General features: G+C 46.4%; 1 protein-coding gene across 1 annotated transcript; it reads right to left on the bottom strand.

Moving 5' to 3' along the window:
* Positions 1–3,960: 3,960 nt before the first annotated feature.
* On the bottom strand, positions 3,961–6,932 carry DRD1 (dopamine receptor D1). Its single transcript, XM_018924404.3, has one exon. It carries the CDS (start codon positions 6,807–6,809, stop codon positions 5,448–5,450), a length of 1,362 nt encoding a protein of 453 aa, XP_018779949.1. The 5' UTR covers positions 6,810–6,932; the 3' UTR covers positions 3,961–5,447.
* Between the last annotated feature and the right edge of the window lie 9,478 nt (positions 6,933–16,410).

Raw genomic sequence — 16,410 nt, 5'->3', positions numbered from 1 at the left:
ACTGGATTGGAGGCTGTGCCACACACAGCCCTGAGCAAAAACCCCATTCCCTGCTGAGCTGTTCCTGTGTGCTGAGGGACTGGGAGCTGCTTTGGTCCCTGGGTCTGGCCTGGACCTGGGCTCTTCCCTCACCCCTCCCTGGATGCCCAGGACTGTGGCATGGCACGTGGGCACAGGGTTTGCCCAGGGCCACCACCCCAGCCCCGCAGCCCCTTCCTCTTTTGTGCCTCTTCAACCCCAAATCCACACGTCAGCAGCTCCAGAGGGTGAGAATGAACCAGTCCAGGCTGTTCCTTTGATCCCATTTCCATCCTGGGGGGAGCCAACCCCCCTCAGAGGGACAGGAGCTAAAGACAGGCACAAGTCACATTGTTTTGGTGGGTCCAGGTGTGTGGCTGCAGCTCCACGTGGTGGGAACAAGGATTTGCACCTCCTGCCATCCTTCACCAGGCACGGAGGAAGCTCCACCAAAAAAAACAACAGGAACTTCCCTCTTGAAAAAGGGAGGAACAGCCTGGCATGACCAAAAGGGAAATGCAACTGGAATAGAAAAGCAATGGCCAGCAGCAGAGCAGGGCCAGCAGCCTTCCCCTGTGTCACTGCCCAGAACTTTTCCCTAGAAATCAAATTAAACAAAGCATGGCAGACACTTGCTGTTTGATTCTGACCATGATTGCAACAACAACCAACATGAAAACAACTGGTATATAACCATTACACACTGTATTTACACCTTCAGCCCCAGAATCACCTCTGTAGAAAGGTGCTGGCAGTGCTGGCAGGGCAGGGCTAGCACAGGGCTCAGCAGATCCCTCAGGAAAGGCTGGTGCCACAATGCAGCCCCAGCTCTGAGATCTGGGGTGCACCAGATTCTCTCTCAAAGATGGAATCATCACCTGAACCAAGACTGGAGCCCAACACTTGGTTCACAGACCAGTGCAAGAACACCTTGGCTTTGTGTTTCCCCTTTTGAAAGCAATGAAAGAAACACCACAGTGTTCCTTGAGTGTCACATTCATTGTGTGGCCACCTGGGCCACAATGTTCATCTCACCTGGGCCACGTGTTCATCTCCAGGAACACACTGCTGTCATTACACTAGAAACCAAAACAATTGCTGGAATAATCTGCCTTTCAAGATACTAATCAGAGCAAGTTTTTGAGAATTCAATCAGATTTGGTTGCTTCTGAAAATTGATTTGAAAAAAAATCCAGGATTTGCTCCCAATAACTGTGTCATGATACCTGTACCTCAGCAAAAGCATTTCTTGATTTATCCTCTATCTTTTGCTTGCTTTGTTAAGTTAGAAACTCAAATCAGCACAAAATTCTTGATGAGGGAAGGGGAGAAATATATTCAGATTTAATCTGGTGATTGCAGCTCATTTATTGCCAACAGCTCCTTCATCAAGGCCACCAGGTGAATTATTAACCTCTTCCATCCACAAACAGAAAAATACCTTCAGTCACGAGGAAGCAAAGCCAGGAAAAAAGGTTCCTTGGTTTATCTGGGTAAACTTGCATGCATGTCCTGTCATGGGGAAGGGACACAGAGGTGCACTCTGCAGAGGAAATGCTGCTGGAGGGGAGAGAGGCAGGGAGAAAAGTGTGAGCAGGGCAGGGAGTAAAGTGTGAGCAGGGCTGGGAGTAAAGTGTGAGCAGGGCAGGGAGAAAAGCACGAGCAGGGAAGGGAGAAGAGTGCCTGACTCCCCTGGAGTAGAGGTAGGGACCATCCTGGTGGGAGCAGTGACATCCCAGTGCCCTGGCACTTCACTGCTCCTCTGTGGCTCTGCCTCTGCCCAGCCACTCACTGCAGCACCTTTTCTCTGTGGTGAGAAAAGGCTTTCCTGGGGAGGGGTTCCACCAAAGCAGCCAAAGTTGTCTCAGGGGAGACACTCTCAGAAATGAGTTCCAGAGCAGCAGCTGCCTGCCAGGGTGGAACAGGCAGCAATCCTCCCAGGCTACTCACAGGCTACTCCAGCCAACCTCAGCAGTCAGCTCCCTGCTATCAGCTCCAGAGCCCAGCCTGGCACTCCTGGCACTCCTCCAGCCCCCGGGGTGCCCCCTGACATTGGTGTGACCAGTAGTTCCAGCAGACCACTGGTTTTGAGCAGCTGGGGAGCAGGCACACAGCAGGTAATGAATGCAACTTCTGGGCAATTAATTCAGCACATAGAGAATATAGAGAAGCAGTCAGCAGGTGCCTGCTGCTGTCCCTGTCAGCCACCCCTGACACTGGTGTCCAGGCTCTGCAGCAGGTAAGGTAAGGGAGGCATTGCTGGGAGCAGGATGTGGGAAGGGGACTCTTGGCTGTGCTAAGCAAAGGGTAATCAGGGCAAATAAAGCCAAAAAAGGCAGCAGAAAGGCTCTGGTAGTAATGGGAGGAAAGGCAGAGAGGACAGGTATAGGCACTTGCTGGGGAGGCTGGAAAACAAAGGGGAAATGGGGTGTGTTGGTAAATGAGGATCAAGGCCAATTCATGTTATTTTAAAGTGTATGGAAGGAAAAGGAGCCAGAAGCAAAAACTATTTAAATCAAGTGAGAGATAAAACAATAAAATAAAGACATCCAAGTGTCCCCCCAGCCTCTCACACCTAGGGGACACTCCAAGCACTTCACCAAACTTCACAGAGCCTCCTGAAACTCAGATCCTTCTGCAAGCAGGGAGGTTCTGTGACAGCTCCTGGTCGAGCAGAACAAACATTTCTTACAGAATACAAATCATCCTCCATGAACTCCTGCAAAAACAGCACCTTGCTTTACACTATCTCCTTAAATCATATTTTGTATTTTGCTTTTACATCAGACTGCTGGGAGTTTTGAGAATAAGTAAGAAACCACAGAACCCCCTCTTTTCCATGTGTACTTTTTCAGAAATTAATTCTTCAAAGGTACCCCCAAAAAATCAGGCATTGGGAAATTTTCCCAAAGGAGCCCAGACAGGTTGGAAGCAGCCAGGATTCCCTGTTTGCCTCAGACCTGCTGCTTCCCTGAGCCCCAGGAGCAGCCAGGCAGGGGCACCTGGACATTCCCACAGCTCCTGCACCAGCTCCAGTCCCAGGGGCTGGACTGGCCATGCTGGTGTTGCTCGAGGCAGAAGGGACCATGCAGATTTGTTTCTTCATTTCAAAATGAATCTGCTGACAGAGGCAAGAGCAAAAGGCTGCCAGGAGCAGAGGGATCCTCAGCTGCACCCATCATCACCTCACTGCTGAAATGGCTCCTTTTGCTCCAAAAAACAGACAGCAGCATCAGGCTTTGAGAAGTACTCCAAAGCTTGGGAGGGAAAAAAAGAAAAAAGAAAAGGAAGAACAACAATAAAAACATGTTATCAACCAAATTCACTGTGCTGGTACAACGAGGCAGAAAATAATCTTTTAAATAAAAGTCACCAGTAGGTTAAGCTTTACACATTTAAAGCAAAGAGAGGCTGTTTCCAAATTGCTTTTACTGCTTTCAAATCCTAATTTGGAGCAAGGGCTCAGTGGTCTCCAGTAAGGAGGTTTTCCTCTGCTTTTAACAGAAATTCCCATCTGCATCATGGGTGTGATCCCACATAAGGGCAAATGGGAAAATAAAGGAACCATCCTTCCCTTTAACATGATCAATACAACTGCCAAAAACCAGCATGTATTTAATAAATGCAATGTAGATTGCTTTATTTGACCTTCTGTTCACAAAATAATTTTATTATATGTATGAAAGCAGCATACAGGCAATAAAATTATGAAAACATTCACAATACATAAATACACAGACCTGATGCAGGATGTATATAGTTTGTTAGACTTTAAATTTTTTTTTTCTCTCAGTTCTCTTTTCCTGACAACACATTTGTTTTGATATATGTTACGAAAAAGTTGCTCCAAAGGGTATTTTCTCCCATTTAGAAAAGAAATGGATTCCTTTGAATGCTGCTGAATATTAACACCCAACGTTCCTGTTGCTAATGCTCACTGATTGCTTTTGGCATTACAGAGGGAAAGCAGCAGGGAAGGACAGTGGCAAAGTAGCAGGATTTTTTAATTAAACATTGGCAACTTTTTTGGAGTTCACAGGAGGATTTTGAGATGGAGGCTGCAGTTCCAGCCCTATTTAGAAATGTTTTAATCCAAAATGGTAACGAGGCCACTATTCCTGACAGACTGGAGTACTGCCATGGCAATCACTAAACTGGAACGTCCTCTCAGCTCCCGGGACCTCAGGTTATAACTCTGACTGTGACAGAGGAGCAGACAGACAGCAGGCTCCAGGTGATCCTGCAGGATAACCAGGTTTTGGCATCCTTCCTACCAGTATAACCCAGTGTGTTTGTTCAGAAAAGATATCCAAGACTTGAAATAAGAAAAGTCTGAGAAAGCCGTTTATCTTACATAAATACAAAACACTATATACTAAGAATTGTTATCTAAGAAGCTTTCCCTCCCAAATTGGATTCTTCTTAAGGTTGTAGTCATATTTAAGGTATTTACAGATCCACAAACTTCACATTCTAGCAAAGTCTCTGTAACATGAAACTTTTTAAAAATAAATAGCAGCAATTTCTTTTATTTCTATAAGGGAAGAAAATTTGCAACTCAGTCAACTCTGGTCCTATCTTTTAAAAGAAATCCCACTTAAAAATAAAAAAAGCCCACGAGCAAACCAACTCCACACAGCATCAATTCTGTTGATTCCTTCATTTCTTGCTGAGCTCCTTCACACTCCTCCAATCCCCTCACCAGCTCTCCAGACTATCAGAGCTTGTAATAAAGTGCTGACTGGTTGACTGGTCAAAATGCAGTTATGACACTCCAAAAATATCCCATTATTTAAACATCTTAAATAACATAAATAAAGCTAGATCTGTTATAACATATGAAAAATATCAATTTAAAACAATAAATAAATAAAACCAGTATCAACATATTACCTCCCAAAGCTTTAAAAATAACCATTCTCATTATAAGGCTCAATTATTTGTCAGAAATAATTTTAAGAAGGCATCTACCTACCTTTACAATCCCTCAGTCATTAATTAGGACCTGTTAACACCCACTATCACAAGACAAAGCAATCTTTTAACTTCGAGTAAACATTAATCTTTAAATACTCAACATTTATCTTTTGCCTCACTTTTACCTAGAAACTGGTTTCTCTGTACAGAGAAGAAGCAACATTTTCTTTGTAACTGCACTGTATCTAAATGTGTAGATTTTCCTCAGGGTGAACAGTACAGTTTAACATCCCTTTTTATAAGCAATTTCCAGTATCTTTTTCTGTTTATTGTTTGAAATGTTAAATTTGCTCTGAATGCCAGGAAAATTAATTCTGGGCTTGGTTTAAATGTGCATTTTTCTCCCTTAGACCTTAGGTTCTTACCAAAAAAATCTTGTATATCTTTTTTTTTCCCCAAAAAAAGATTACTACAATATAGACCATTAGGTCTTGCTGAGTAAACCTTACTGTTCAGGTTTTATGCTGCCCGTTCTGTGTAATGGGATTGATCTTTTCCAAAGAAACATCAGCTTCATAATCCAAGATACCCGACAGTGCTGGAGACATTTTCTCCAAGGTCTTTGACAGTTCACCCTCCTCGTCTTCCTTTTTAAGAGGTTCTTCTTCCGGGCAGATAATGGAGTGTGGAATCAGATAAACCAGATTAGACTCTTTGGGGCTGGACCCTTTGGGCTCATGCTGGCTGGAAAAAACCACGGCCCCGTTGTTGTTAATGCTGACGGTCTCGATGGCATTGCCAGACAAGGGGCAGAGCCTGTAGCAGCCCAGCAAGGTGGAGAATGCCTTGCGGAAATCAGCGTTGAAGGCATAAATGATGGGGTTGAGGGAAGAATTGGCCCATCCAAACCATATAAAAACATCAAAGGTGGTGGAATTAATGCAGAAAGCCTCTGCTCCCTTGGACGGCTGGGTGGGCTCGCAGAAGGGAATCATGCAGTTCAACACAAAAAATGGCAACCAGCAGCACACAAACACCCCCATGATCACCGAGAGGGTCTTTAACACCTTTGTTTCCCTCTTGAAGGACATTTTGAAGTTGCTCTCTGGCTGCTGGCAGTCCATGCTGCTCCTGTTGCCACCTGGGTTGTGGCAGTTCTTGGCATGCACTGCTGCTCTCTCCAGAGCCGAGATGCGCCGGATTTGCTTCTGAGCAATCCGGTATATCCTGGTGTAGGTGACTATCATGATGGCCACGGGGATGTAGAAGCTAATTAGAGAAGAGGAGATGGCATACATCCTGTTTAGGCTAGAATCACAGTTGTCCATGGTTACACCTTCTAAGCTGGCATTGAAGTCCAAAACGCTCGTGGTTGCAGCCTTGTGCCAGTTCAGCTGCACCGGGATGAAGGAGATCAGCACGGACAAAGTCCACGCCACGCTGATCATGATGAAGGCTGCCTTGGGGGTCATTTTCCTCTCGTACCTAAACGGGCTGGAGATGGCCCAGTATCTGTCCACACTAATGACACAGAGGTTTAAGATGGAGGCTGTTGAGCACATAATATCAAAGGCCACCCAGATGTTGCAAAATGAACCAAAAGGCCAGAAACCGGCGATCTCAGCCACAGCTTTCCAAGGCATGACCAAAACTGCCACTAAGAGATCTGACACGGCCAAGGAGATGACAAAGAAGTTGGTGACCTTGGACCTGAGGTGGCGAAAGCGAATGACAGCTGCGCAGACCAGCGTGTTTCCCAGCAGTGTGGAGAGGATCAGGAGCGAGAGGAAGCAGCCCGTGAGGATCCGAAAGGAAGAGGAGTCCCTTTCCACCAGCAACCCTTCCCCGTCCATAGTGGTGTCGTTCCAAGTCATAGTTTCTCCTGAGGGAAAATCATATCATGATTTTCATGACGACATGAACTCCTCTCCTTGCAGAGATCAGAGAGATCAGACGGCCATTAATTACTCATCACCAAACCGAGCAAAGGTCTTTGCCTACAGTCCCTTCGCCCCCAGAGAGACCTCACCCTCTTTGAATCATCCTGAACAACATCCCGAAAGCTCTGTGGGCAGGAACTGAAAATGCACAAACACAGTCCACCCTACAAACAGAGGGGTTTTAGCAATCCCTTCAGAAACACACTGCACCACCCCTGCATGGAGTAGCTAACTCCGACAGCTCACCTGTAAATGTTCTGCTGCCGTCCTCTGCAAACACACCCCACACACAGCAAAGCAATCACTTTTCCATGCTTGCATCTATTCCCACTTAAATAGACTATTGATCGAGTGTTTCCAGTGTCCACTGCACCAGCCCTTCATATTTACTGAAGCGTACCAGACAAAATGCCTTTTCTCTAGTTCCCTAAATGTCTCACTGATGAAACACTCCATCCTTCCTCCTCACTACATTCCTGTAACCAAATGCACCAGTTCTCACTCTGTTTCTTGGCAGTATCAGAAAGCAAATCTTCACTTTGTTTCAAACTGTTATACATTTCGAAGACAAAATAAATAAACGTACAGTAGGTGTGTTTTAAATGTTTTCAGCAAGAAGTAGCTCAGGTTATTATTTAGTTTGACTTAAACAAGAAATGCTGGCTCCTACCTTTCACCTCTGATTCCCTGTTTGCTCTGGGACGCAGGGCCGTCTCTCCTCCTGTTTTAGTTTTGGAATTGCATAGCAAATCTTATATACAAAACCAACACAGGAACACTGCATTGCATCGTGTATGTGGGTGTTTTTCCCTGAAAGTGCAAATTGGCAGGGGAGAAGTAAGAGTGGACCACCGGGAGTTAGTTTTCAAGGGAGCAGCAGGTCTGTGCCGTCGGACCGTGCGTGACGGACCCTGCTGGTGCGTGCCCAGCTGCCTCCATCCCAGGGCCCCTGCTGATCACTCTGCAAACTTTGTTGGCCGGATCAGTCCCAGTCGCACTTTGTACATCCCGTTGAGGCGGCACATCAGGGCAAATCATCCCAGGCAAAAGGCACGGTATTCCCAACACTGGCAAGAGCCGATTACCAGTTTTTCCCTCGGTCGTTTGCCGGATGAAGAAAGAGGCGAGAGGAGGAGGAGAAGGACCCGAGTGACCTTCCCTCGGCCACCACGCCGGCGATGCCCGCAGTCGGTTGGTTTCTCTCCCAGCAGGAACAAGTCGCTTTAACACTCCGCTGCCAAGTTATAGCTCTCCATAACTACTCCGGAATAATCCCACCTCCTGCTCAGCGGGGCTGCGCTCCAGGGATCGGGTCCAGCTCTCACCATGCTTTTTCCCTCTCGGAAAGGCGCAGGCGGAGGCAGCTCCTCACACTCTCCTGCTGCCCGCCCCGGGCCGCGCATCTCCCGGCTGCTTCCTTCTGCCCGGGGCAGGGCTCGGCAGCATCACCCCTCCAGGAACGCTCTGTCTGCCTGGCGACTCCTTCCTAAAGGATTAAGACAAGGGAATGACAGGCATGGAGGCACGCAGCGGGCAAAAAGCCACCCCCCTTCGCCTCCTCTAACATCTTCAGTCGGGCGCCGCTTCTTCTGGGCAGCCTTTCCTGCCTTCCTGGGGAACAGCGTCCCGAGCAGCCGGGACGAGAGGCAGAGCGGGGCTCCGGGAGCGGCTCTTGTGGAGTTTAGCGCAGCCGGGATCACTTTGCCCGAGCTGCGGGGCGCTGCGAGCCGCGCTCGGTGCGCTGCTGCGGACCGTGAGTACCGGCCCCGCGCCTCCGCGACGGGCGATGCTCGGGAGGGGCACCGCCACCCGGGGGAGCGGAGATGGCCCGGAGCACGCTCGGGAGCCGCTCCCGGCACGGCGGGGCAGCGGCCGGGGCTGGGGGCTCGGCCGGGGCAGCGCTCCGTGCGCCGCCCCCCGCCTGGCGCAGCCCCCGGCTCCCGGCGCAGCCGCGGCCGCCGGGCTCCCTCTCCTGGGCGGCCGCGGCCCCGCCGGGCGTGGGCACGGACGGGGGGCAGCGTCCCACGCCGCTCCCAGCCCGGCCCCGAGGCTGACACTGCGGCCGGCATCGTCACCCTGCGGGCAGGCAGCGGGGAAAAGCCACGGACGGGCTCCGCGTCCCCAGTGGGTCGTGCGGGAGACGAACGCTGCGGAGCCGCCGGAGCCCCGAGCGGGGCACCCCGAGAGCAGGGAAAGCCCGTCCGAGCAGACCCAAAACCTCCAAAACATCTTGGCAAACTCGCCCGCCCCAAAATCGGAGCGGTTTTTACTCAAATCATTCTTTTTACAAAAGGGTCTTTCCATGCTTACCTTAGCTGCAACAGGCAGGGAAAGATGAGCATGCTGGTTTGCAGCCTTTGCACAGGAATTTTACCCCTAAAAAAATCAAGAGATAAATACAAAAGACATCACAGGGAAGTTTAAAAACCTCCAAGGTGAACAAATACTCTTAAGAAGTTGTCAACATAAATTCTGTGGAATCCAGCACGTGTAAAATTGCTTTTGAACCTCTGTTTCTCATAATGTCACTTAAAGCAGAGACAGTGTTAAGCTAACCTTGACTAGTTAACTGAAACATTTGTTTTCCTTTCCCCTTCTCCTTCTTTTTTTTATAAATTTTAACTGCTTCTCACCAAGTTCTCATCCCGCCCTCCCCCTGCTTATTATCCTGTCCTTTAATCATCATTCATCCCCAGAGGAGGGAGAAAATAGACAAGAAAATGAATCCTGTGCTGTTTGGTAATCGAGATCTCTAATGAAACTCACTGTGAGTTTTCTTTTTCTATTTTCAAGATCCTTTTTCTATTGTCTCCTGTTCTTAAAGCTCCACACAGGTGAGGTTTAGCATGATAAGTATTTGCTGCAAAGGCAGCACGTTCCTGTTTTTCCATAGAAACCCTGGGCTGGAGGAAACACTGCCTGTAGAAGAAGCCACTAAGCACACTTGATTTTATTTGCAATAACTTCCAGAGGCTCTTCTAAATTGACTTTCAACCACAGCCATCCTGGATTATTCCAGGAGAAATCACAAGTTGCAATCGCCCAAAAAGCAAAATTTTTGAGCCATATTGGAGAAAAATACTGAGGTACACATTACAGAGGAGAGAGAAGTCTGCTCTCAAGCATCTGCTTATCAGCTCATCCAGCTCATTCAGTTCGTTTTTACCAGGGAGTGGCCTTTCCTGGGGGAGAGGCAGGGCTCAGCATTGGAAGAACTATTGTTGACTTGTGAACTATTTTTTCCAGTGGCAGCCACAGAGCATACCTTGGCATCAGGTCACTGGTGAAGTATGTGAGGAAATTTGAACACTGGCAGGGAAAAGGAAAATCAAAAAAGCCCTGAGAGAAGCACCATGTATGAAAGTCTGAATTTTTAAATGACTCATTTGTGGAGGCTCATTCAGGCTGGACACAGAGGGTAGAGCAGGAGGGTATAAAAGGCAAGGATTTGCTTTTATTTGCTGCTCCCCGGGGTCTGGAGCTCATGCACTGCTGCAGGGTTCTCAGGAGGCAGGACCAGGCACTGCAGCTCCCCTGGCATCTCCCCTCTCAGGCACTGATGCACCAGCAGAGCCTCACTCCCAGCCAGGAGGGCCCAACTCCAGCCCTGGGCCACAGCAGATGGAACCTGCAGAAAGGATTTCTGCTCTGCAGGAGATCAGGCAGCCTCTCAAAAGGCAGCCTTGTGTCACCCACAGCCTTTAGGAGTGCTGAAAACCATCCTCTGGTTGTTCCATCTTCCCCTCCCAGCCCCCTCCTGCTCAGAGCCTGTGCAGGCTCTGCTCTCCTTTCCCTCTCCCCCCAGTGATGCCTCTCTGCATCTCCCAAGAGGGGGTTTCAGCTGGTTTCCCCCCAGATTTTACAACAAAATGGCTCTTTTTGGAGAGGTGAGGAAGACAGGAAATAAAGAGAAGTACCAAACCTGCTGCCAGGGGTCCAAGCAGAAGCTGTCACCTGCACAGTCCCCAGCCCCAGGAGCTGTGGGTAATTTAAACTCAGTGTGATGCTGCCAATAACTGTGTTATTCAATCTGCACAGCTCATGCAGTGACTTTTATGGGGTTTTTCCAGTTCCACCCACTCACTCCCACAGGATCAGAGAAAGAAAATTTTCCCACAAGGAATACTTGGAGTGACCTTCCTCTTGCAGCTCAACCTGCTCTGCCAATCCAAAGGCCATATACTGGATCTTAAATCACCCTGGAAATCACTCAAGCAGGGAAACCTAAAATTTCCCCCCTTTTCTTTCTGGGATTTCCATCCGCCAGAGATACGGGGCAGGAGAGGGATTACTGCCCTGCCAACACTTCCCTCCAGAGTGGGTAGAGATCCAAACTGCAGAGGATGATGAGAATAAATTATAGCTGAGAGGAGAGCTCTAAGGAAAGGAAAATGCATCCTCCAACTGCCTCATCCCTGCGGCACAGCACAGTGCCAGGAAATCCACAGCAAACTAACAAGATTCTTTCTTTAAAACCTAATCTACACCAACAAACGTGAAATACCTCAAAATTTCTGATCATTTCATTGACAAGTGTAGAGACTGGATGTACTGCTGAATTTTATACTCTAGTCCATGTATATAAAAGCCTTAGCTGTTTGCTAAGGGCCTACTATGTGAAATGGCTCATACAGTAGTAAGTCAGCACAAAATACAGAGTGGGCCATTGCCTCCCAATTTAGGCTTTATTTGCATATTCATATTTTTACTACTATACAGCTTTAATTCTTTCACTCCCCACTGGACATGTTAGGCCCTCAGAAAAAAAAAAAAACAAACTGAATATGTGAATCAAAAGACAAGTCACAGAGAAAATGACAGCACTTTTCATGTTAACGATGGCTTTGACATATTAATTAGCATCTCAGAGATGAAATAAAGCCAGCGATACCGAATGATTCATTAGAATGAAATTAATCTGAGGAATAATTAACTCTGAGGGGATGGAGAAAAAGAATACAAATAGATATATTAGCAGCAAAACCCTTCACCAATGAGTGTGACAGTGATTGCTAGCAGCAGTGGATGAGACTGCAGATAATACCATTTTCTCAGCAGATGGCTTGGTAGGTGGCACTTTCCCTCCTAAGCTGCTCTTACAGATTTACTCCTGAGCTCTGTGCCAGCATCAAATAGATCCTTACCCATATTCCAGCCCAGCCCCTGATTGATGGATGGAGAAGAAATGTTTAACAGAATTGTTTAACAGCAGATTTGTTGGTTTTCTGGTACAGGACATAAGGTGAAGTGTATGCTTGGTACCCACAGCAAGTAGACAATAGTTTGGTTATTAAATTCACATTATTACACATCCAGCGTGGTCAGGCTCCACAGCCCTGCCAGTGTCAGGCTACAAATCCTCCAATTAAAGATATCTAAACTAGTACTTACCAAAAAAATAGCAGCATCGCTTCTCACTCCCAGTGAAGAGTGGCAGCAGCGTTTCAGAGCTGCACCAGAGGGAGCCACAGGAGCCCAGCCAGGTCTCTCTGCAAGGAGAGCAGCCCCACAGTGCCCATGGAGCACAGCAGGGCCAGCCACAGCACACAGGATCAGCCCAGCAAGGACCAGACCACTCCAAATGTGCCAGCCCTGCAGCTCTGCTGTCTCAGGCAGCATTTTCCCATCTGCAGCTCCCCACACAACCCTGCTGTTGTTGCGATGTTGCAGTTCCACCTTCAGGTTCTGGGATTAAACTCTTCTCCAAGGTTGCTTGTCAAAGGCAAATCACACAGTCTGGGCTTGACAGCAATCAGAAACATCCCACCAAGTCCAATGAAACACTGGAACAATATTCCAAACAAAAATCTGTACCAAGGTCTAAGCCTCGGGTTGCTTCACTCCTCCTGACGTAACTTTCATTCACACCTTTGAAAAACCCTGTGATCCAACTGCCCCAAGCTATGATGGTATCCCAAATCCACTCTCACCCTTGTTCACCTGGATCTGTTATCCTGGCCCAGCCTCTCTGCCTGGCCCCCCACATCAGGCAGAACTCTTTCTTCCCCCTAACATGAGTAACTTCTCCCTCTTTGCATCCTGCTTTGCTGTCCTTGGCTTTTCCCTGCCCTGTTGCTGAGACAGTCTCTAACAGGCTGTACTTTCCCAGGCTGGAAATGTTCCCTGAGGTTCATTATCCACTTGTCAACATCTGTCCCAAGGTCAGGGGCCTTCCAATGCAGACAGTTCTTCCTGCTCCCTTCCCACAAAGCTCATCAGGGCTCAGCTCCACCAAGACAGGCATCCAGAGCCTCTTCTCAGTCCATCAAACCAGCCCTCTCCATTTAGGAGAGGCTAAAAGTAGGGATGACAAGTTCCAGGTCAGAAGAAAGTTCCTTGATGCTTTCCAGTAATTTTGTACTATTTATGGGAATTCCCCTCTGCTTTCCAAAATTTCCTTTCTGCTCCTTATAAAATTTCCCACAGCTTTCTAAGAGCTGTGCATTTCCTTCTAGGATTTCTCCACTGCCTTAGAGCAATTCCTCCTCACTTCATACAAAATTCCCTCCAGCTTCCTGGGAATTTATAGGCAATTTTTTCAGAACTCACATTTTTCTTTTCTGGGGTTCTCCCAGAACTTTCTAAGAATTCAATTTTACTTTCTAAGGATTTCCCATAATTTTTCCATGAGTTCCCTGTAGTCTTCTAGGACTTTCCTGTGTTTTTCTAGACATTTCCCATACCTCCAGGAATTTCCTGCCTCTATGAATCTCTCACTTCTCTCTAAGTACTTCTGTGAGATTTCAGGTGTATCCACCAGGCTGTGGCATGGTGTCAAGGGGGTTTCCATATTGGTTGTGCTGCTGCATGTTGTGATGTGCCCAGTTGTCCTCTGGTGTCCTGCTTTGTCATATATGACAGATTTTGTCATTGGTGTGCTTGTTCTCATATTTTTAACGATTTTATAAAACTACAGGAAAGGCTCAGGAGGTGAAAGTAAAAGGATTAATCAATATCTGGTCCCTAGATGCTGATGAAAAGAATTGTCAGGAGCTCTGAGAGCTGGCATGGATCTTTCATGGCAGCAATGATCCCACATGAGGCACTCATAAAATAGCCACATCATAGAGGAAATGGCTTCCTAATCCCTTTGAAAGGCTGGTTTATCCCTCTAAACACAGCTTTATGTCCCTTCTAAATGCAGATTGGCTTTTCATCTTCATTCCCTTCCATTCTTATCCAATATAACTGTGCATCTAGAGAAAGAGGAAAATTGAGTATGCATAATTTAGCTTGGCACAGTAGAGCGTGAGTAACCTGGAACTGAGTTCAAATATTGCAGATGGAGCCAAAGCATTTAAGTGATTTTGTAAGTAACACTCTATCAGCTTATATAAGAGTTTCATTACAATTTATATTGCCAAAAAATGTTGTGTTACTTGCCTGTGTGATCAAATTTCCCATGATAATTGTTTAGTCCTTATCAGCAGAGACTGGGAAGACAGGGTGGTGGTTTTTGATGCACTGACAGAGACTCACAGAAATCACTGGCTCATGTACAAAAAACAATCCTTGAACTCCCTCAGAGTGTACCAATGCCCCAGTCTGAAGTTTGGATCTTCTACATAAAATTAATGTATAATACGTCAGGAAACCTCAGGAAATGCTGGATATACGTGGTTCACCTTGCCCAGCATTCTGCTCCTGATAGCAAAACCCAGCACAGAGCCTTCACAGGCACCTCCCATCGAGTGCTAATGAATCATTCCCAGAAATGCTGCTGATTTCTTCTGGCAAACCCCTGATAACAGCCAGCTTGGTGCCTAGGCCAGCTCTTGATATCATATTCCAGAAAACACCACAGATCCCTGCACGTGCCTTTGGGAACATCCTCACATCATTCCCCACTGCTCTACAGCAACTTTTTTCATGGAGCAGAGAAGTCTTGATATCTCTCTCATTTCCCTTCACTCTGACTGCAGTGTTTTCAACCCAGGACTTGAAATTCCTGGTCCTGCAGTGCCACTTACTGGACATTTCTGTTCATAAAAGCATGTGCAGCAGCTCTTCATTTACTCAGCTGATTCTCAGGGGTAATTTGAAATGGAGAAAAAGCATAAAATACACCAGTGTTCACTTAGGAATACAGGAAAGCAAATACAGTAAAGCTTATTTCTTAGATGAGGCAGTAATTGTGGAGGAACAGAAATCCTCCTTTTCTGGTCCGTGTAGGGAAGAATTTGCCCTGTAATAATCTGGGAATTCTTCCAGGTGGAAACATGCAGATGCTCAAATTCATCCCTAGTTCAACAAATGGGAGTTTGCAGGATTTATTAATATATCCCTTGGGAAATAAGGCAACTGCAAGGAATGCTTCAGAATGAGGTGGGGTGGGGTTTATTTCATTAATCCAGACATACATTTTTAATAGAGACAAAAACACTTTAGTGTGAAAATTAGTGCAGATGAAGAAAGACAAAGAGTCAGAGGTCAGATATTCTCTGTGATTAGATGTATTCACCCATTTGCCTTACATTTTGTAGCTCATCAGTAACTGGTGGTGATTGCTCAGAGCCATCTCGAGCCTTCTCAGGATTCATGGCAAAATATCAGATTTGTTACTCAGCAATGGGAGAAATGACTCGTCCAGTGAAAGAGAAGTTGTGTAGTTGCTCAAAACCATCTGCACTGAGCACAGAGCAAACTATTAACTCATGCAGCTTTGCATGTAGTGACTCAGAGAAAGAATTTAGGTAGTCATATATCCAGATTAAATACTCTGCAAGCAGAATTTCAATTGTGACATGAAGAAAAGTCCACATGGGGTTTGAAATCAGATTAACAAGTTGGTATCTTTGGGACACAAGGAATTATTACAGGCAGAACACATCAGTCCTCAGAATGCAAACCATACAAAACAACACCAGTTATACCCAACAACAAATTTATTTCTCTGTACAACATCCAGCTGCTTCCATTTCCTGAACAAGGTGTTTTTCTTGGAGTCATGTTTTTTAGTAATAAGTGTTATGGTCAGATACCCCCACAGATGTATCAGTGTTGGATCTGTCACTCGTCATGGAGACTGGGAGCTGACTGACAAGATTAAAAAGAATTAGACATTAGAAGGGAAATATATAAATTGTGCACAAATTTTGTTGTGCAGTGCAAGGATATCAGTGCCAATTTTTATTCTTTCATGATGGACTCTCACTAGGTATCTTTGCAGCTGCAATTGACATATTTATATGTCTAAGATTTAAGTTGTGGAGCTACAGGGGAAATAGAATAGGAGACCTCTAAGATTGGATGTGGCTGTGTCAGAATGAAGATTGACTCTTAAGTTGTTATTAAAAATCATGAACTGAATTGGCTTTCAGTTAAAAATTGAAAACAAACTCCAGCCTACCCTACACAATTCTAGTTTATGATATGTAGATATAATTTCATAGATTTTGAGTATTAGCAGCAAAGCTTCCATCAGTAAGTACAACTCCACAAACACTTGATACCTGGGTAGAGTCATGGCTCTTTAATATAAAATGGCTTCTTTAATACAAAATTCCCATTCAGTATGAATAAGCAATGAGCAGGG

This window comes from Serinus canaria, chromosome 13, assembly GCF_022539315.1.
Source record: "Serinus canaria isolate serCan28SL12 chromosome 13, serCan2020, whole genome shotgun sequence".
NCBI lineage: Eukaryota > Metazoa > Chordata > Aves > Passeriformes > Fringillidae > Serinus > Serinus canaria.
Note: the sequence above shows the minus strand (reverse complement) of the source record. Positions and strands in the feature narration are given on the sequence as shown.

Bases quoted from the DNA above. Each gene is read 5' to 3' on its own strand.
- DRD1 (XM_018924404.3), bottom strand. From the start codon at position 6,809: ATGACTTGGAACGACACCACTATGGACGGGGAAGGGTTGCTGGTGGAA.